Below are 22,372 nucleotides of genomic sequence, written 5' to 3'. Positions count from 1 at the left end.
AGTTCATCTTTAGACGCCATTTTAGTCCAGCCGACACCCAGTTCCCTATTTTTGTTTTAGCAGCCAAAGTCACTGCTCTGTTTATTGCTGACATAGCAGGGACTGCAGAGGGGGGAGACAGGGACATGGAACACACACACTCCGTTTTTGGTCATATATGCAGTTGTTCCCCATTGTGTTCCCACTCATGAACCTTAGCAGAGGTTATTACTGATAGTCCTGTGGAAACTTTTCCCTTCACTTTTGCATGTTTGTTTTTGCTGTATCTAGTATACAGTGTTTAATAGACCATATAGACTGCTCACTATTAGTCCTGGTGGACAGTGAATATTTTTCTGCCTATAGCAGTTGATGCTTAGCCTGGTTTGAGATATTTTCACTTGTATGTTATCCTGCCGGTATCTTGCACAAGAGTTCCCTGATAGAGAGGGTGGAGGTTCATGTGGTCCCAAGGGGACATTGATCATCAGGAGTTGACATATATTAGGGTTTTCGTTGGCAGCACCCAGTAATCCTTTGTGTCTTAGTTTGCAGGGTCTGACAGGAGAGAGGGATACGCTGGAGGCCCGACCCTGACCACCATCAGGTCTACCGTCGGGATGAGGGAGAGTGCAGGGCCCCCAGTTACAGGGTCAGCACAGGAGAGGTAGAGTAGATACGCTCCACTGCTTTTTCCTAGTTGTGTATATGTAGTCAGGGGGTGCTGCTTGGTAGTTTCCAAACACTCATGTGCTCTTTTCTTTCTCCGGGGTTTTAGGGGATCTTAGTTTTTTAGAATTTCAGTATTTTCCTGACCCCAAGTTACACCCATTGCTCTTTCTTACAAACCTGGGTATAGTCCTTTGTATCAGGTCTCCGAGAGCCCACATGTAAACTACAGCTGGTAAAGACCAGGACACCCTCCTCCAAATGGCAAGACGTATGGAGATGAATCTAGCAGCTTACAAGATCACCCCACATACAGATGTGCAACAGTCACAGTTACCTGAAGAGTATCATCACGTCATCTCCAGCCCAGAAGTCATTCTACATGTTTGCCATGGAAGAAGATAGCAGCCCTTTGAACACTACTCAGCCAGATTGAACACCTACCGAAAGCACCAGTTGAAGATCAGTGCCCGTATGACATCACTGCTCCCTGACAAAGTCACCATCTCCCGGTGTGCGGTCCTTAATCCTGCTGAACTTCTCCCTCTTCCAAGGGGGGAGTGTCCCACCTCTGACACCTTGGTGGAAGAGGTAGTCGACTCTGGCATAGCTGAAACTCTGGATTCGATACCGTGACGGATACACCTTTGGACCCTGACTTAACACCTTTGGACCCTGACTTAACACCTTTGCGGATGGATCAAGATGTGCATCAAGAAGACGGTTCCACATGGGTATGGTGCTGGTAGCAGAAGACGCTGTGCTGATAGAGCAGTCGCTACCCGCACGCCTGTCTGTGAAGAAGCAGATGTATGTGCTCTCGCTGAAGCCTGCAAGATGGCAGCCAGCATCTACTCTGTGGAGGACAAGAGACTTGATCACTGCCAATGGAACTGTACATCGCCATGAGGCCATAGAAGAACGGATGGAAGCTTTGCTATTGCCAGACAGAGTCACGGTGAGCAGGGTTGAGGCCTACATTGGAGGAGTCAAGGGAAGCAGTGAGAAGTGCCCTCACTGACAGAACATCCAAAGAAGTCCCAAGACCACTTACGAGAGAAACAGTCAGTCAATCTGTGTTCTTTGAATGACCCCGATGTGAAGAAGAAAGGAAAGATGGAAAGTCTTGAGAAAATGTTGCCCTGACCCTACAAGAGCAAGTCTCAGAAGAAGAAGAGGACTGAGATAGGGTGCAGCTGTGGGCTCCCGGAGACCATAGAAAGTGGCTAGTGACCTGCTTTCACTGCCAGCCAAAGAGATATGGCAGGCCTTAGACACAGAACTGACTCTACACACCCCATACCAGCCACAGAATAGAGGGAAGGTTGGGAAGATGGGGCAGTGTAGAAGGCAAGGGCATGAGAGTCTTCCCCTTGAATTGTTCAGTGTCAGACACACCCCAGCAGGGACCACTAGGTTGAGACCCTATGAAATCCTGTTTAGAAGTACCCCCAGATACTTCAACTAAGCTTGTTGTTTGTTTAAACATTTGCCTAATATACGTTTTTGAGTTTTCTCCTCCAGATCCAACCAGATCTAGATTTTCCTCTCTTTTCTTTTTCTCTCTCTCCTCTTTCCCTCTCTCTTTTCTCAATCTTTCTCTCTCTTCCTCTCTTCTCAATCTTTCTCTCTCTCTCTCTTCCTCTCTCTTCTCTCACTCTTTTTCTTTCGGACGAAGATCCATGCATTCCACTACAAAGAGATGTCGGACCTGCCTGAGACCGGGAGATGGCTGTTTTCCCTTTTCTACCCGATACTTTGTGCCAGGACGATGATATCTAAGCATGTGGACCAGAAGACGACTGTGCATCCCACCTTTGATGATGTCCCACCATTACCGCCTGAGGACTGAGGAGCATAAGACTCTGAGTGAAACCAACCCTGATAAATATTAGCCCATTAAAGGACTAGTGCCACGTTCCCCCTTCCTGAATAACGTGTGCCAGCGGAATATAGCCATGAGGACAGTCTAGAGAACACGGTCAGGATCTGGCTTCCTATGCATAGTCTGTTGGGTGGGAAGATTCATCCACAAGGGATGGGTTATCTCGTATGTGAGTGAGGTAACCATCGGCATTAGGACAGATCAATAGACCTGGAAAAGCACGGAAAGACCTTTTGGCTATCTCCAAAGGGGGGACTGTTAGGGATGCGATTATGAGTATATAAGTATATAAGAATTATCATTGGAGATATCCATAAAGAACAAGATTTAAGATGCTGTTTCAGACTGTGTACCCCACCTAGTTCTGTATTTGGACATCAAACTCAGACAGTCTGGGCTATTCTTGTGACCAGTGAATCATGCTGACATTGCTTAATATAAATGAGGAACCAAGCACATTACAGTAAATTGTATATCACAGAATAAGCTGTTCTACTTTATCCAATAGGAGACGTGTTACGTATTCTTGGCATCTAGCCAATAAGATTATATATATCCGTACAACTTCCGTATTAAAATCAGTCTTACTTTCTATTCATATCTGAGCACGTCTCTGGTGTGTGTGAAAGATTGTGGTTATGCATGCTACCACGAGTGACTCATAATTTGGACTGCAGACAGTTTAAGAGGGATGCATGATTAGATTGCATCAACCTAAATTACGGCCTTATCAGTACCAACCCTATTAAAATAAAATTCTAAGAAGAGAAGATACAGAGAAGATACAGTACGATCAGGTCCTGAGCAGGGCAGATCAAAGTATTGTAGTGCGCCTGCGTGGGACCGGCGAGTGTGTATGACGTTGGATGCATCATGCAGAAAAGCTTCAGAAGGAGGACGAAGATGGCCGAAAGAGGAGGCGCCAGCACCGGACAACGGAGACGCCTATCTGACCCAAAATTACCGTAGCGCGATTGTTAGGTGAGTATTATAAAGTGTTTTTTATGTTCTACACAGTAGACTAGGCTCTTATATACAGCATGTCAGAATGCTGTATACAAGAGCCCGGTGGTGATAGCCGCAGCTTATAGGCTGGGAAAGTGGTGACAGGTTCCCTTTAAGAAAATGGGGTGAGGTAAAAAAATCATTATAATTTACTTAATAAAAGATGTGTAAATTTCAACAGAAATCTACCGCATCAACATCTGGAGTACGTTACTTATGTTGGCGCACGACAGGTGAAAGATGTACCAAATTTATTAATACGCTCATGTGAAATTTACTCTTGTGCACACCATTCATTAAGACTGACATGTAAAACATCAGTCTTGATGAATTGGGGTATTTGTCATCAACCTAAGAATGCTACACCCAGTCAGCAACCAGTGATTGACTGCAGCCTTCAGTATTACGTCACAGCGGACATCCGCTTTGGAATCCATATAATTATTCTATCATTTACACATAAAATGCCTACCAACTCCTTAGGTTCTAAAGCAATACGATACAATACGATACCATAATTTCCCACGGGATCAATAAAGTGTATTACAGCAGCACAACTTAAATAATAACATGAATTACTTAATTGACAAGACAGTAGAGTTGACAGAAGAACATTATACATTAGGTTAGGTCATACACACTGGGTAAACTGAAAAGTAGAAGAAATAAAGAAGTAAACATTCACCTTGATGATTTAACACTAATGTTATTGTTGTACATTCCCATAGCAGTTGGCAAAAATGATTTCCTATATTTTTCCTTCTTACACCTCAGAAGGATTAGCCGGTTACTGAAGGTGCTCTTCTGTCTCATGAATAGCTCATATAATGGATGTGCAATATTATTCATAATCGCCATACACTTTTTCAGAGTTTTTCTCTCCAATACCTCCTCAAAAGAGTCCAGATTGCAACCAACAGCAGAGCTTGCCTTCTTGATAAGCTTATTCAGCTTATTACCACTAGAGATCCGCACACTACTACCCCAGCATATGAGTGCAAAAAAGATGGCACTTGCCACTACAGACTGGTAGAACATTTCTAACAGTTTGCTGCACACATTAAAAGACCCCAGTTTCCTTAGGAAATACAGTTTGCTCATCCCCTTCTTGTAGACCCTCTCTGAGTGGCATCTCCAGTCCAGTTTGCTATCCAGTTGGACCCCCAAATATTTGTAACTCTCCACCAGCTCCACCTCCTGACCAGCAATAGTGATCGGTAAACATTCCATCTTTCTCCTGCTATAGTTGGACACCAACTCCTTAGTTTTCTTAACATTTAGTTGTAGATGGTTACCACGGCACCAATCCACAAAATTCGACACCACCCCTCTATATTCCTCATCACCCTGGTCCCCCCTAATACATCCGACTACCACGGAGTCATCCGAGAATTTTTGAAGGTGGCAAAAATCAGATTTATACCGAAAGTCTGATGTATACAGTGTGAATTGAAAGGGTGCTAGCACCGTTCCCTGAGGGGCACCTACACTGCTCAATAATCTGCTAGACACAACTGCTCCCATCTGTACAAACTGTGGCCGATCTGATAGGTAGTCAGTTATCCAATTTCTCATCCCCTCCTCCACCTTCAATAGCTAAACATCTACAACTTTATACATATACAACAAACACAATGTTATAAGATTAAAAGCAAATTGTTTATTAATATTGGTAACAAGTTTTAAAGGGGTTGTCTGAGGGCTCTCAACAACCTGATCTCACGTCAGGCATAGTTATGTGCTGCTTTAGGCGATTCGGACATTTGCAATCATCTGGTCATATCTAATTAAATGGATTCTGTCCGCTGGTTTTTGCTATGTAATCTAAGAGTAGTAAGAGCTTATAGGGACAGAGACCCTGATCACTTAGTTTTCTGGGTGCAGCACTTGTAACAAAATAAGTTTTCCCTGCTGCAGATCTAGCAAAGCTCAAAATGATGAGCCCTGTGTAATCCTGCCATACCACTGATTAGCAGCTTTCTCTGTACAATGTAGGTTATCAGAAAGCTGCTAATCATGTGCTGAGGGTAAGGTTGGTCTAGGAGGCACAAGATACCTAGTCCTGCACTAATAATCTCCTGCTGATAAAACACTGATTTTTCTCAAGCAAAAAACAAGTAGGCGACACATTGCTAAAATCAACCCCTAAATGATAATGCTCTCAGATTACATAGCAAAAATCTGCTGACAGATTACCTTTAATTGGACACTGTAGTATATGAGAAGCATGGAATTAGATATTTGGTGTGGTAACTGTCTTAATCTTGTATTGCATCATATTTCTATAAGTGATTTCAAAAACCCTTCAATATGCAATTGTATTGTATAAAAAAAATTTAAATACTCTATGTACATGGTTAAAATACACTGAATGCCACTTTATTATAGATATCTGCCCATATTTGTTTGGAGTTTCACTGCATGAAAATTAGACAGAGGAGATAATCGAGCTCACCGTTACGTATTGATGCTGGGATACGAAGTATGGACAGGGAATCCTCCACAAATCAGAGGCAGAAAGAAGGAAGTCTAGATTTACGGAAAAGCAAGGCTTTTATTATATGTGCATACAAACTGGTAACGTTAAAATGAAGACATCTGCGTGTTTCTGGTGCTGTTTACACCCTTAATGAGGTTGGTCACTACTTTAACATTGATGGCCTATCCTTATCAGATCCCCATGTCTGATTGGCTGGGATCCAACACTCCGTACCCCCGCCGATCAGCTGGTCTTAGTCCCAGCTGCGGCATCAGGCAGCCAGAAATGCTCATCTCCGCAGCCCTGTCAACTGATAGTGGCCACGACTGAGTACTACACATCCACCTCCTATTCAAATCATTAGGAAGCGGATATGCAGCTTTGACCCCTATCACTTGACAGGGTAGCTTCAGAACTGAGTGTTTCTGGCTGCCTGCTGCCACCGGCGACACAGAACAACTGATCGGCTGGGTTTAGGACCACAGCTGATCAGATATTGATGAGAGGCCATGAATGTTAAAGTAATGGCCAACCTCTTTAATCATGATTAAGCATGCAAACAGCAGTAGAAACGCGTAGTTCTCTTTTTAACCTTTCACCAGTTTTATGCACACCAAATAAAACACTTGCTTTTCTGTGAAGCTAGACCACCTTCTTTCTTCCCATGAAAATTTGACACATGACCCCGGATTACACCATAATATAAAGAAAATACATTTCTTATATGTTAGCTTCAGGGTTAATCCTCCTTAGAATGGGAGAAACAAATAATTTGAGTGATTTTGAACTTCATAAAAAAATACCCGAAAACCTGTCAAATTTGTAGGGTTTTCTCATGTAATGGTATTACAGCTATCTAAGAATAATGTAATTGAGAATATCTTGTGCATGTAAACACCTCGAAAACAAACAATGTATTCCCAAACTTCATTAATTTATTAAATAGATACTAATATAAATACCACACCTTTAGTGAAAATTCAAAATTCATTTGTCACTGACCTAGACCATTTGGGTCACCTCTAGCCTTGAGTATCAAGGATAGGGTTTACATAATTATATCGGACAAACTAATACATTCAGATGTCTAAAAAGATGTTGCATTGCACACTGACCTATCGTGAACTAAAATCGGCCAAGTTTGTTTCATGCAACTCGGACCGATTTTACACGCATAAGAGTGTTTCCAGCCTTAAACTGGTCATCCGCTATGATAGCTGATCCATACTAAGGAACGATGAATTGTGTTTTCTGACTTGATAGAGCATCATAGTTGAATTAATCTTCATTGGGCCGGACTGTGCCGTGCCTGTTGGTCAGAATATTTCTTGACATCCTCCTTTCACCTTTTTTTATGGACGAGGTGTTCACATGTATAGCACATATGTGACTTAAGAGGAATCCTATCTCATATCATATCATCTCATATGACCGCAAATCCCCCGAGTAACCGCAGTGAGCCGTGCTATCAGCGGTGCCATCACTGAGGTTACCAGCGGCCACAGCAGAAGTCCTCCTGCTGAGATCTGTGGCCGCGGGTAACCTGAGTGATGTCATCGCTGATAGCGCGACTCACTTCAGTCGCTGCGGGGAGCTCACAGAGAGCGGTTGTGGTCTGTGACAGCTCTCTGTCAGCTTCCGATGTAGCAGAGCTGACAGCGTCGAGGGACCTCTGTGGATTATGTCGGACATGGAAGGTATTTGGGGTCTTGAATAAAGTGGTGAAAGAGGTAGTTTTTTTTGTTATTTATTTCAAATAAAGGATTTTTGGGTGTATGTCTTCATTTTCTTAATCTTACAGGTTAATCATGGAAGGTATCTCGGGGAGACGCCTGCCATGATTAATCTAGGACTTAGTGGCAGCTATGGGCTGCTGCCATTAACTCCTTATTACCTCGATTGCCACCGCACCAGGGCAATTTGGGATGGCCAGGTACAGTCCCGGGACAGTCGCATCTAATGGATGTGGCTATTCCGGGCAGCTGCTGGCTGATATTGTTAGGGTGGGGGGCTCCCCGTAAAGTGGGACTCCCCATCCTGAGAATACCAGCCTGCAGCCGTGTGGCTTTACCCTGGCTGGTATTAAAATTGGGGGGAACCGCACGCCGTTTTTTATAAATGTATTTATTTTTTTACTGCATTATATAGACCCGCCCACCGGCAGCTGTGATTGGTTGCAGTGAGACAGCTGTCACTCAGTGGTGGGGCGTGTCTGACTGCATCCAATCATAGGCACCGGTGGGAGGGGAAAGCAGGGAATACGAGATTGAATAATGAGCGGCCGGCTTTTTCAAAAGAGAAGCCGCCGGAGCAGTGTGAACGCCGTGCAGCGCCGCGCCGGTGATCGGGGAGTATCAGAGAGGGGGAAGAGGGTTAGACCGACATGGACAGAGAGAGAGAGAGAGAGAGAGAGAGAGAGAGAGAGACCGACATAGAGAGAAACAGACCGACAGAGAGAGAATGGAGGCCGAGAGGGAGAGAACGACTGACATTAATCGCATGTTTCTCAAAACACTGGAAATGAGTGAGGTCTCACAATGTCGGACATTCTCTATGATTGACAGACATTGTGAGACCTCACTCATTTCCAGTGTTTTGAGAAACATGCGATTAATGTATTTAGAAAAACGAATGTCACTAGGATGGTGTGAGTGCCGGTCCGTGTGACATGCATTTTTTTCACGCTCCCATAGAGTTGCATTGGAGAGACTCGCGCGAGAAACTCTCCAAAACGCAGCATGCTGCGATTTTTTTCTCAGTCCGATTTCGACTGAGAAAAAAATAGCAGATGGGAGCTGCCTCATTGTTTAACATGTGTCCGAGTGCAATGCGAGAATTTCTCGCATTGCACTACTGCGAGAAACTCGCAAGTGAGAAGCCGGCCTAAGTGTCATTTTTGTCTCAGAGAAACAAAAAGCAAAGACATTAGTGGGCAGCGATCTATAGAACTAATTTTGGCTACATCTTTGAGTGATTACTCTGATGTATAAGAAGACGAGATTTCTTCGTGAAACATTTTCCACATTCTAGACACGAAAATGACTTCACTCCTGTGTGAGACTTTTGGTGTGCAAAAAGAGCTCCATTTTGAGTAAACCGCTTTCCACATTCTGCACACGAATATGGCTTCTCCCCTGTGTGAATTCTTTGATGTGCAACTAAAACTGATTTATAATTAAAACATTTCCCACATTCTGAACATGAAAACGGCTTCTCCCCTGTGTGAGTTCTCTGATGCATCACAAGTCTGAATTTTTCTCTAAAACGTTTCCCACATTCTGAACATAAATATGGCCTTTCCCCTGTGTGAATTCTCTGATGTCTAGAGAGTTTTGCTTTAGTCCTAAAACTTTTCCTACATTCTGAGCATAAAAATGGTCTTTCCCCTGTGTGAATTCTCTGATGTCCAACAAGTTTTGCTTTAGTGCTAAAAAATTTCTTACATTCTGAACAGGAGTATGGCTTCTCCCCTGTATGAACTCTTTTATGTATTCCCAAAGCAGATGTATCTCGAAAACATTTCCCACATTCTGTACATAAGTAAGGCTTCTCCCCTGTGTGAACTCTCTCATGTATAACTAAAACAGATTTATCCCTAAAACATTTCCCACATTCTGAACATGAGAAAGGCTTCTCCCCTGTGTGAACTCTTTTGTGGGTAACTAAAGAATATTTACCCCTAAAACATTTCCCACATTCTGAACATGAGAAAGGCTTCTCCCCTGTATGAATCCTCGCATGTATGACTAAAGCAAAATTATCCTTAAAACATTTCCCACATTCTGAACACGAAAAAGTTTTGTTTCTTGTACGAGTTCTTTTGTAATCACCATCCATTCTGTTAGTTTTGTTTGGCATAACAGCTTGTAATGAATCAGAAAATAGGACGTGAAAAGGATCAAATAATACATCTTTTCTGTGAAGGGCTGCAGGCAAATCTGACATAATGGCATGATGTTCATATGTATTGGGTATGAAATCACCAACTTCATCTTTAAAATCTGAAAATTTCAGCTGTCCCTCTGAGCTCCAGATATAGTTATCTGCCAAAAATAAAAACAATTATATCAATCGTTATAAATAAACTTTTTCCCAAAGGTTTAGTTATGTGCAAACCCCACCTCCAAAACTGAGCTATACTTATCCTCTTTAAGTGCAGCGCTATGCAGCTGCCCTGGTCTCTGTTGATCAGCATCGGGTTACTAAGCAAAGCATAGTTACCCGATGTGTACTCTGGCTACGTACATTTACAGCACTGCAGCTAATCACTGAGCTCAGCGTTTCTGCTAGACTTTTTATCTGGGCCTTTCTACTTGAAAGTGGACGCTTTCTGTAAAGCTAAAACATTATGCTGTAGATTGTTTTCTACGCCACTGAAAGCCGACATCGGTTTGCTATCTATCAGACTAAGGGGTACTTTTCACATAGCGAGATCGCTAGCGCGATCGCTGCCGAGTCACAGATTTTGTGACGTACCAGTGACCTCATCAGCGATCTCGCTGTGTGTGACTCTAAGCAGCGACCTGGCCCCTGTTGTGAAATCGCTGATCGTTACACACACTGCTGGTTCATTTTTTGCTCGTTGCTCTCTCGCTGTGAAGCACACATCGCTGTGTTTGACAGTGAGAGAGCAACGATCTGAATGTGCAGGGAGCAGGCGTCTGGAAGCTGCGGATGCTGGTAACCAAGGTACACATCAGGTAACTAAGCGAAGCGCTTTGCTTGGTTACCCGATATTTACCTTGGTTATTAGTGTACGCCACTCTCAGGCTGCCAGTGCTGGCTCCCTGCGAACGTAGCCAGAGTACACATCGGGTAACTATGCTTTGCTTAGTAACCCGATGTGTACCCTGGCTACGAGTGCAGGGAGCCAGCGCTAAGCGGAGTGCGCTGGTAACCAGGGTAAATATCGGGTAACCAAGCAAAGCATTTTGCTTAGTTACCCGATATTTACCTTGGTTACCAAGCGCAGCATCGTTTCCACGAGACGCTGCTGGCTGGTGGCTGGTCACTGGTCGTTGGTGAGATCTGCCTGATTGACAGCTCACCAGCGACCATGTAGCGACGCACCAGCGATCCTGACCAGGTCATATCGTGGTCGGAATCGCTGCTACGTCGTTTAGTGAGACGGTACCCTTAGGAGATGTGAAGACACCTATTTGAGGAGGTTTGACACTTGGTGGCTATCTATACCAACCACACCTGTTCATGACTTTAATCTTTGATTTGAAGTTGCTGGGTATGGCTGTTCTATTTTGATTTGTACACTTTTATCCTGCAGATAAAAAGCTTAAAGAAGATTGTGTTCTTTTGATCGTACTGCAAATTCATGCATGGTGTTGGCCAGTTCGAAATCAAAGAAAACAGATTCCATCACAAGAATATTTCTCCAATCTAGCTGATAACTGCGTGTGCACAATGGATTGATTTTTTTGTTACTTTTTTTTTAGCATCTCAGGTGATCTACCTTAGTTTAGGACTTTACGGTGGCATTTTCTACCTGGAAACAGAACACAAGTTGTCACAAGGACCTTTTGTCACTGTACCTTTTCTTGATTCTCCATGGACCTCTTATCATTAGTGACTTAATAACAGATTTAAGCTATGTGCGCACGTTGCGTAAATACATGCAGTTACGCTGCGCTTTGTAGCGCAGCGTAACTGCATGCGTCCTGCGTCCCCTGCACAGTCTATGGAGATTGTGCAGCGGCCGTGCGCACGTGGCGTCTTAGAGCGCAGCTCTTCGGCTGCTGCCCGAAGCGCTGCGTTCTAAGAAGTGACATGTCACTTCTTCCGTGCGCTTTGCCGGCAGCTCCTGCTCTGTCTATGGGAGGAGCTGCAGGCAGAGCGCATGGAATCGGCTTTTTTTTTTTTCTCTACGGACATTTTTTGCAGTGATTTGAAGCGCACGTGTGCTCTTCAGATCGCTGCAGAAATTTCTGCAGGGCTAGTGCGCAACGTGCGCACATAGCCTTACACAACTGATTGTTTATTTGAATGATTGTATACCAGTTTTCCAAAATGGTGCCCTTTCTTCTTCTACCTGGTCTTGCTAGACCTGCAAGTTTGTCCTTAAGGATAATCAATATGTACAGTCTCGGACAGAGATGCACAGTTTTCTTCAAGGTTTTGGTGTGTACAATGTGGGTTAGTGTAAATTAAAGGGAATCAGCAGGTTTTTGCTGCCTCATCTGAGAGCAGCATGATGTAGGCAAAGAGACCCTGAATCCATTGATGTATCACTTTGTAGTCCGAGCAATCATAAGTCCTACTGCTAAAACAAACTTAGCAAATAAACAACAAATCGGATCTTGAGAAGACAGGTATCACTGCATTCTCTGCATTAGCCCTTGCAGCATGAGGTCTTCATCTCAAAAACCTGCTGACAGATTCCCTCTAAGTTAGATTTGATTTCTGGCTATCACAAACAGACGAAAGGTTAAGTTGAACAAGTAAAAAAACTCCAGTCTGGAGACAATGATGGATCTATATATATATATATATATATATATATATATATATATTATATATATATATATATATAAATAAATATAAATATATATATTATATGTGTATATATATTTATTTATATTATATATATATTCTAGATATATGTAGAAGCTCAACGCAAAATGTTACAAGCTGCGCATTCCAGCATCTTTGCAAATTCTCAGATATTTCATGTGTTCCTTCTTAAGCCGTTAATTGTAAACTGTCTCTGTAGGAGTTCCTCTTTTACTTTGTAGTCCAAAATATATTAACCCCTTCACGACCGCGGGCAGTAAAATTACGTCCTATTTTAGCGTGACTTAACGACCAGGGACGTAATTTTACTGCCTAAACTTCATTTGATTGCCGTGGCCATAGCAACGGCTTTCAAATGATGTCCCCTGCTGTTTCTTACAGCAGGGGACCTTTGCTTGACCCCAGGGGGGGTGGCATCGCCACCCCCTATCGACGATCGATGTGATTGGCTGTTCAAATCTGAACCACCAACCACATTGTTCGCACTAATTTCGGCAAAAATAATGCCAGAATTACTGCGATACTGTGAGATCTGGCTATGATCTGCTCTAGCAGCTTCAACAAATCATAGCCGGAGCTCTAAAATGTCGCCCCCAGCCCCTGCAGCACTGATTGGAGCGATCGTGCTATGACGCGCAATCGCTCCAAATCAGTGTGCAGTGGGGCGGTCTGATCTGCCGGTGGCCGCCCTCCCCAGGCCTGTGCTGGCCTGCGAGCCCTCCCCCAACATGTCTGCAGCGTGGAGTGGCTGGTACTTGTGGTACCACGCCACCGCTGCTGCCACCGCTGCCGTAGCTGAAGTCACCGCTCCTGCTGCACGTGAGTACTGTGCTCACCTTGCAGCCTGTGCGCGCTCCCGTGTTGGCCCCTGCCCGTGCTCCCCTGCGATCTGCCTCCCCACGCCCCGATCTGCCCCCCCTACATCCTGATCTGCTCCCCCCGCGATCTGACTGCCTCCCCCATTATCTCTATTCTGCAGCTCCCTCTCCGGTCTCCCCCTCTGCTCCCCCCCCTCCCCCTCTGCTCTCCCCCACCTCTCGGCTCTCCCCCCCTGCTCTCTCCCGACGTCCTCTTACCTGTCTTCACCGTCGTCCGAGGTCTTAACTGGCCCGATCACATCTGCCTCCATCGCTGGGTCCTTCCTGGGCATTCTGCTGATCTGCCCAACGTCCTGCCTGCTGCTGCTGTAAAGCTGTCCATCTCTCTGCCATCTGTTCCTCCTGCAGCTCTTCTGGTCAGTGATCCTCTGGGTACTGTGAGTATAACTTTTTTTTTTTTCTGTATCCCCTGTCCATTTTTACACCTCATCCGTCCGTGCGTCCCACCAAGCGCTGATCAGGGATGCACATAACGGATCTGCATCCCTGCTCAATTTTTGGCGTGACTTTTTTCCGTAACCCCGACGCTTTTTGTATCACATCGTCCGTGCGTCCCGCCAAGCGCTGATCAGGGATGCAGATAACGTATCTGCATCCCTGCTCAATTTTTGGCGTGACTTTTTTCCGTATCCCCGACGCTTTTTGTATCTCATCCGTCCGTCCGTGCGTCCCGCCGAGCGCTGATCAGGGATGCACATAACGGATCGGCATCCATGGTCAATTTTTGGCGTGACTTTTTTTCCGTAACCCTGACGCTTTTTGTGTCGCATCCGTCCGTGCATCCCGCCAAGCGCTGATCAGGGATGCACATAACGTATCTGCATCCATGGTCAATTTTTGGCGTGACTTTTTTTCCGTATCCCCGACGCTTTTTGTATCGCATCCGACCGTGCGTCCTGCAGCGGCCGATTAGTGCACCGCGTCTGTGAATTTGAAAAGTCAAATGGCGTTCCTTCTCTTCTGAGCCCTGCCATGCGCCCAAACAATTACTTTCCACCACATATCAGGTATCTGCGTACTCAGGAAAAATTGCACAATACGTTTTATGGCACAGTTTTTCCTGATACCGTTGTAAAAAAAAAACAAAAAACTACCTGATTGATGCAAAAAATTTGTGGTTAAAAAAAAAAAATAATAATTTTCACGGTTCAACGTTATCAACTTCTGTGGAGCCCCTGGGGGTACAAGGGGCTCACCAAACATCTAGATAAATTCATTAAGGGGGTCTAGTTCCAAAATGGGGTCACTTGTGGGGGAGCTCCACTGTTTAGGCACCATAGGGGGTCTCCAAACGTGACATGGCGTCCACTAATGATTCCAACCAATTATGCTGTCAAATGGCGTTCCTTCTCTTCTGAGCCACACCATGCGCCCAAACAATTACTTTCCACCACATACGAGGTATCTGCGTACTCAGGAGAAATTGCACAATACGTTTTATGGTGCATTTTTTCCTGATATCCTTGTGGAAAAAAAGCTACCTGGTTCAAGTGACAGTTTTGTGATGAAAAAAAAAAAAAATTGTATTCCTGGCTCAACATTATTAACTTCTGTGGAGCCCCTTGGGGCTCGCTAAAGATCTAGATAAATTCCTTGAGGGGGTCTAGTTCCAAAATGGGGTCACTTGTGGGGGAGCTCCACTGTTTAGGCACCATAAGGGGTCTCCAAACGTGACATGGCGTCCGCTTATGATTCCAACCAATTATGCTGTCAAATGGCGTTCCTTCTCTTCTGAGCCCCGCCATGCACCCAAACAATTACTTTCCACCACATATGAGGTATTGCTGTACTCAGGAAAAAATGCACTATAAATTTCATGGTGAATTTTTTCCTGATACCCTTGTGAAAAAAAAACCTACCTAGTTGAAGCAACCGTTTTGTGGTAAAAAAAAAAAAAAATTCTTTTCACGGCTCAACGTTATAAACTTCTGTGAAGCCCCAGGTGTTCAAAGTGCTTACTAAACATCTAGAAAAATTATTTGAGGGCTCTAGTTTCCAAAATGGGGTCACTTGAGGGGGAGCTCCATTGTTTAGGCACCTCAGGGGGACTTCAAACCCGACATGGCGTCCGCTAATGAGTGCAGCTAATTTTGCACTCAAAAATTCAAATGGTGCTCCTTGCCTTCCGAGCCCTGCCGTGTGTCCAAACATTTAATTTCCACCACATATGGGGTATCTGCGTACTCAGGAGAAAATGCACAATACATTTTATGGTGCATTTTTTCCTGATACCCTTGTCAAAAAAAAGCTACCTAGTTGAAGCAACCGTTTTGTGGTAAAAAAAATGTTTTTTCTTTTCACGGCTCAACGTTATAAACTTCTGTGAAGCCCCCAGGGGTTCAAAGTGCACATCAAACATCTAGAAAAATTATTTGAGGGCTTTAGTTTCCAAAATGGGGTCACTTGTAGGGGAGCTCCATTGTTTAGGCACCTCAGGGGGTCTTCAAACCCGACATGGCGTCCACTAATGAGTGCAGCTAATTTTGCGTTCAAAAATTCAAATGGCGCACCTTCCCTTTCGACCTCTGCCGTGCGCCGAAACAATTGATTTTTACCACATATGGGGTATCAGCGGACTCAGGAGAAAATGCACAATAAATTGTAGGGTGCACTTTCTCTTTTCTCCCTTGTAAAAATGAAAATTTTATGCCTAAAGTAACATTTTTGTGTTAAAAAGTAAAATTTTCATTTTTTCCTTCCACATTGCTTTGGTTCCTGTGAAGCACCTAAAGGGTTAATAAACTTCTTGGATGTGGTTTTGAGCAGTGTCAGGGGTGCAGTTTTTAGAATGGGGTCACTTTTGGGTATTTTCTGTCACCTCGGCCTCTGAAAGTCACCTCAAATGTAATGTGGTCCCTAAAAAAAATATTTTGTAAATTTTGTTGGAAAAATGGGAACTTGCTGATGACCTTTGACCCCTTCTAGCTTCCTAACGAAAAAAAAATTGTTTCGAAAATTGCGCTGATGGAAAGTAGACAAGTGGGAAAGTTTATTTATTAACTATTTTGTGTGACATATCTCTCAGATTTCTGGGCATAAATTTTCAAAGTTTGAAAATTTCGAAATTTTCATAATTTTCGCAAAATTTCCTAAATTTTCACAAATAAACGCAAAAAATATCGGCCTAAATTTACCACTGACATGAAGTACAATATGTCACGAAAAAACAATCTCAGAATCGCCAGGATCCGTTGAAGCGTTCCAGAATTATAACCTGTCAAATTGACACTGGTCAGAATTGCAAAAAATGGCCCGGTCATTAGGGTGTTTTAGTGGCCGGGGGTAAAGGGGTTAACTCATTACCGACACCGGACATACAAGTACTAGCTGAGTAGCATCATACCCGACAAATGCCAGCTGTGTTATATAGCCAATCTCTGACAGCAACAATAAAAGCCATGCTTTTCCATGTGCCCATTGTAGGGTACCCACAGGTTGCCATTGCATCTGGGGGCCTTAAGAAGGTCCCCGTGCCTACCAAGACAGCATTCCTGTGAAGAATAGTCTGACTGAGCATCATAGGGAACTGTGATTTATTATATATATACACATCACCCATTCCCTGTAGACTGTGAGCCCTCGCGGGCAGGGTCCTCTCTCCTCCTATACCAGTCTGTTTTGTACTGTTAATGATTGTTGTACGTATACCCTCTTTCACTTGTAAAGCGCCATGGAATAAATGGCGCTATAATAATAAATAATAATAATATATATGCTCAGCATAAATGAGTACACCCTCTTTGAAAAGTAAGATTTTAATCAATATCTCACTGAAGACAAGAACAATTTCCAAATTTTTGACAAGACTGGGTTTCAAGCAAGTGTTAAATATGAAAAAAAAACCTAACTAAATAGAGACCAGTAGTGGGGATCATAATTCCTCCACTCCCAAAAAAAGCTGTGAAACCCAATTAATGTTGACAGAAAAAGGAGCCAAAACAATGGCATATATTTGCAGAAATAATTTAGAAAAAGCTATGAGATTAGTGTAAAAAATATTTTGTTGAATAAAATATATATTTATTGAATGAAAAATAAACATTTCGTCATTCAGACATAGTAAACGTATACTGTAGAACCACTAGATGGCCCCCAAGCACAAAAAATAACAACGTTCATATGTAGGAACGTATCATGTAATGTAATTGAATATACATATTGTGCATGGAGGAAAAGTGGGAAAACAATGAAAGTGCTGTAACAGATATAGTGAAAAATAACCATGAGTATTGTAAGAATGCTTGGCCATAGGAAATGTCCCTATTAGCTCTTATTTGTTGGGTTCCCAACATGTCAGTTTCAAACAACAATTTTTCTGCCCAAAACATGAAGTAAGAAGGATACTCGTGCATCATCTAAGTGCATTATATAAGTGTACTACAATGAATTAGACCTGAATTAGACCAGAATTGAACCAGAAGGGAACTAAAGGTAACTGGATACAGTCACTGTAGAAGATAAAATTTCCTCTCCAGATCAATCACATCTCACCACCTGTGCATTTGACCCGATCGTGTCCCACCTCATCCCAAAACTCACCCCAGTCTTCATCCCAACTCTAATCCATCTCTTCAACCTATCACTAACAACTGGTGTCTTCCCCTCATGCTTTAAACATGCCTGTATCACACCCATCATCAAAATGCCCTCCCTCAAGCCATCCTTTGTGTCTAGATATCACCCTATATCACTTATCCCATATGCCTCAAAACTACTGTAACAGCATGTCCATCTTGAACTGTCCTCCCACCTCTCCTCCTGCTCGCTCTTTGACTGGTTACAAGCTGGCTTCCGACTGCATCACTCAACCAAAACTGGCCTAACTAAAGTGACCAATGTCCTACTAACCAGTAGTCAAGAGACACTAATCTGTCTTCCTACTCCTGGACCTGTACTCTGCCCTCGACACAGTGTAGCATTCCCTCCTACTACAAATTCTCTCATCTCTTGGCATCACAGACTTGGATCTCTTCATACCAAAAAAACTGGACATTCAACGTTTCCCACTCACACAATACCTCCTCATCTCGGCCCCCAAAGTTCAGTTCTTGGAGCCCTGCTCTCCTCAGTCTACACCTTCTGCCTAGGGAAGCTCAGAGTCCCATGGGTTTCAGTATAAACTCTATGCTAATGACACACAAATCTACCAGTCTGGACCAAATATCACTTCCTTAGTAACCAGAATCTCATAATGTCTGTCCACTATTTCATTTTTCTCTGCTAGATTTCTAAAACTTAACAGGGTCAAAACAGAATTTATCATCTTTTCCCCATCTCACTTAACTCTCCCCTTCAACAGACCTATCCATTAAAGTCAATGGCTGCTTACTCTCTCCAGTCCCGCAAGCTCAGTGTAACCCTTAACTCTGCTATCTCCTTCAAACCACATATGCAAGCTCTTTTCACCTCCTGCCGACTCAAACTCAAAAATATGTCCCAGATCCATACATTCCTTAACCAAAAACACTAGTGCATGCCTTCATCATCTCCTGCCTTGACTTCTACAATCTCCTGCTCTGTGTCCTCCCTTCTAACACTCTCGCACCCCTCCAATATATCCTAACCATTGCTGCCCGACTAATCCACCTTTCCCCCAGCTAGTTCCCGGCCTCTCCTCTTTGCCAATCCCTTCACTGACTCCCCATTGACCAGAGACTCCAGTTCAAAACCATAACCATGACATACAAAGTGCTGGACTGGTCAAGCATGTCTCCTAATCTATACTGTATTGAGCATCTGTGAGGCATCCTCAAACGGAAGGCGATGGAACGCGAGGTCTCTTAACATCCACCAGCTCTGTGATGTTTTCATGGAGGATGGAAGAGAATCCAGCGGCTCCTGTGAAGCTCTAGTGACCTCCACGCCCAAGAGAGTTAGGGGAGTGTTTGATAATAATAATGGCCATACAAAATGTTAACAATTTGGTCACAATGGTGAACATACACTTACAGTCATATGAAAAAGTTTGGACACCCCTATTAATGTTAACCTTTTTTCTTTAAAACAATTTGGTTTTTTGCAACAGCTATTTCGGTTTCATATATCTAATAACTCATGGACTGAGTAATATTTCTGAATTGAAATGAGGTTTATTGTACTAACAGAAAATGTGCAATACGCATTTAAACAAAATTTGAACGGTGCAAAAGTATGGGAACCCTTATCAATTTCTTCATTTGAACACTCCTAACTACTTTTTACTGACTTACTGAAGCACTAAATTGGTTTTGTAACCTCATTGAGCTTTGAACTTCATAGGCAGGTGTATCCAATCATGAGAAAAGGTATTTAAGGTGGCCACTTGCAGGTAGTTCTCCTATTTGAATCTCCTATGAAGAGTGGCTTCATGGGCTCCTCAAAACAACTCTCAAATGATCTGAAAACAAAGATTATTCAACATAGTTGTTCAGGGGAAGGATACAAAAAGTTGTCTCAGAGATTTAAACTGCCAGTTTCCACTGTGAGGAACATAGTAAGGAAATGGAAGAACACAAGTACAGTTCTTGTTAAGCCCAGAAGTGTCAGGCCAAGAAAAATATCAGAAAGGCAGAGCAGAAGAATGGTGAGAACAGTCAAGGTTAATCCACAGACCACCTCCAAAGAGCTGCAGCATCATCTTGCTGCAGATGGTGTCACTGTGCATCGGTCAATAATACAGCGCAATTTGCACAAGGAGAAGCTGTATGGGAGAGTGATGCAAAAGAAGCCCTTTCTGCAAGCATGCCACAAACAGAGTCGCCTGAGGTATGAAAAAGCACATTTGGACAAGCCAGTTACATTTTGGAAGAAGGTCCTGTGGACTGATGAAACAAAGATTGAGTTGTTTGGTCATACAAAAAGGCGTTATGCATGGAGGCAAAAAAACACGGCATTCCAAGAAAAGCTCTTGCTACCCACAGTAAAATTTGGTGGAGGTTCCATCATGCTTTGGGGCTGTGTGGCCAATGCCGGCATCAGGAATCTTGTTAAAGTTGAGGGACGCATGGATTCAACTCAGTATCAGCAGATTCTTGACAATAATGTGCAAGAATCAGTGACGAAGTTGAAGTTACGCAGGGGATGGATATTTCAACAAGACAATGATCCAAAACACCGCTCCAAATCTACTCAGGCATTCATGCAGAGGAACAATTACAATGTTCTGGAATGGCCATCCCAGTCCCCGGACCTGAATATCATTGAACATCTGTGGGATGATTTGAAGCGTGCTGTCCATGCTCGGCGACCATCAAACTTAACTGGAATTGTTTTGTAAACAGGAATGGTCAAAAATACCTTCATCCAGGATCCAGGAACTCATTAAAAGCTACAGGAAACTAGGCAGGCTAATCTCCCAGTGAAAATCAAGCACTCTTCCTTATTTAAAGACACGATTGCAGCGTGGAAGGCGTTGAGGAAAAACTACAAACTTCCCCATAAAATATCCAAATACTTGCCTATATGGGGAAATCCAGAGTTTGTGCAGGGGACAATCAATAAGCTGTTTGAAGAGTGGAAGGTGAGGGGTATAAGGACTGTTGCTCATCTCTTGCACACCTCAGAGCCTAGATGGTTGAGTAGAGACGAAATTATAGCGTAGTATGGCCTGGGGCCTAACCAAGTAATCCAATATGACCAAGTGAGATATAGTATTATGACTCAGTTGCATGATGTGACCCAGGAGGTAGTATTTAACTCTTTTGATTGTCTGGTAAAGAACTCAATAACTTCATCATCTATCTCTTTTCTTTATGGAGCCATGCGTGATCTATTAATAGGACAGCACCCGGAAGGTTTATTTAAATCTTGGGAAAAACAATTTGAGGACCCGTCTATGGGGGTAAAAATTAGGGGAGGGTGGAATGCTCTTCGTAAATCAATTTTAAATGAGAATTATGCACAAGGCAATTTATGGTTTTAATCTCCCTCCATCAGCAGCAAAGCCAGACAGGCTTACGTATTGCCCTAAGTGTAAGAGTAGTGGAACTGATCTCCTTCACGGGTTGTGGTCCTGCCCCCATTTGAGTCCATTATGGTCACAGATCAAAAGTTGTATACAAAAGGTGTGGGGTCTTGAAGTTCGGCTCTCACCTGGGTTCGCTATTTTTCACCATTGGGAGGAGGGGAACGATACCAAAGGGAAGATGACTAACCCACCCAGACTTATACATGTGATACTTCTGGCAGCCAAGAGAGCGATACTAAAAAATTGGTTGGAGTCTAGGGTCCCCGCGATTGAAGAGATCTTGGGTCAGCTCATGCATCTTCTTGAAATAGAAGGATTGGATGCAGAAAGGAGGGCGGATAGAATACGACAGCACTTTAACAAATGGAAGAAATTCATACTGGCCTATTGTACTCGGGAGGAGATAGTCAGGATTATGTCACCTTTCAAAGACACAGTCTGGTATCATACTGAAAAATTGAAGGATACATTGGATGGCTTGGAGGTGGGGGAGGAAAGGCTGAAAGCTGACTAAAAGGAGAGGGGGAAATAACCGATTTGAGTGGGACTTCTTTATTGTATGTCATTACCATGTTCACAAGGGTTCAATGGGGGGAATGATAAGAATGATGGGTTAAGGGGTCGCTGCTTTCCTTTGCTTTATCTTGCCATGTTACGGTTATTGATTTTAAAAATTGGTATGGAATTTGGGATGATCAAACATGACAATGTAATGTTGAATTTACAATGCTGAATTCGCTTATGCCAGTGTTATGTTATTGAAAAATTTGAATAAAAATGAAGTTAAAAAAAAAAAGCTACAGGAAGCGACTAGAGGCTGTTATTTTTGCAAAAGGAGGATCTACAAAATATTAATGTCACTTTTATGTTGAGGTGCCCATACTTATGCACCTGTCAAATTTTGTTTAAATGCAGATTGCACATTTTCTGTTAGTACAATAAACCTCATTTCAATTCAGAAATATTACTCAGTCCATCAGTTATTAGATATATGAAACTAAAAACCC

General features: G+C 43.2%; 1 protein-coding gene across 1 annotated transcript in view; it reads right to left on the bottom strand.

Annotated features, from left to right (window-relative positions):
• The window catches only part of LOC142312879 (uncharacterized), a 266,832-nt gene that overhangs the window by 230,664 nt on the left and 13,796 nt on the right, over positions 1 to 22,372 (bottom strand). Inside the window, exon 7 of the mRNA XM_075351863.1 lies at positions 8,980 to 10,060. Coding sequence (XP_075207978.1) covers positions 8,980 to 10,060 — 1,081 coding nt within the window. The remainder of the gene's footprint in view (positions 1 to 8,979; positions 10,061 to 22,372) is intronic.

The sequence above is a fragment of the Anomaloglossus baeobatrachus genome, chromosome 5 (assembly GCF_048569485.1).
Source record: "Anomaloglossus baeobatrachus isolate aAnoBae1 chromosome 5, aAnoBae1.hap1, whole genome shotgun sequence".
NCBI classification, from domain to species: domain Eukaryota; kingdom Metazoa; phylum Chordata; class Amphibia; order Anura; family Aromobatidae; genus Anomaloglossus; species Anomaloglossus baeobatrachus.
This window is presented reverse-complemented; position numbering and strand designations above follow the sequence as displayed.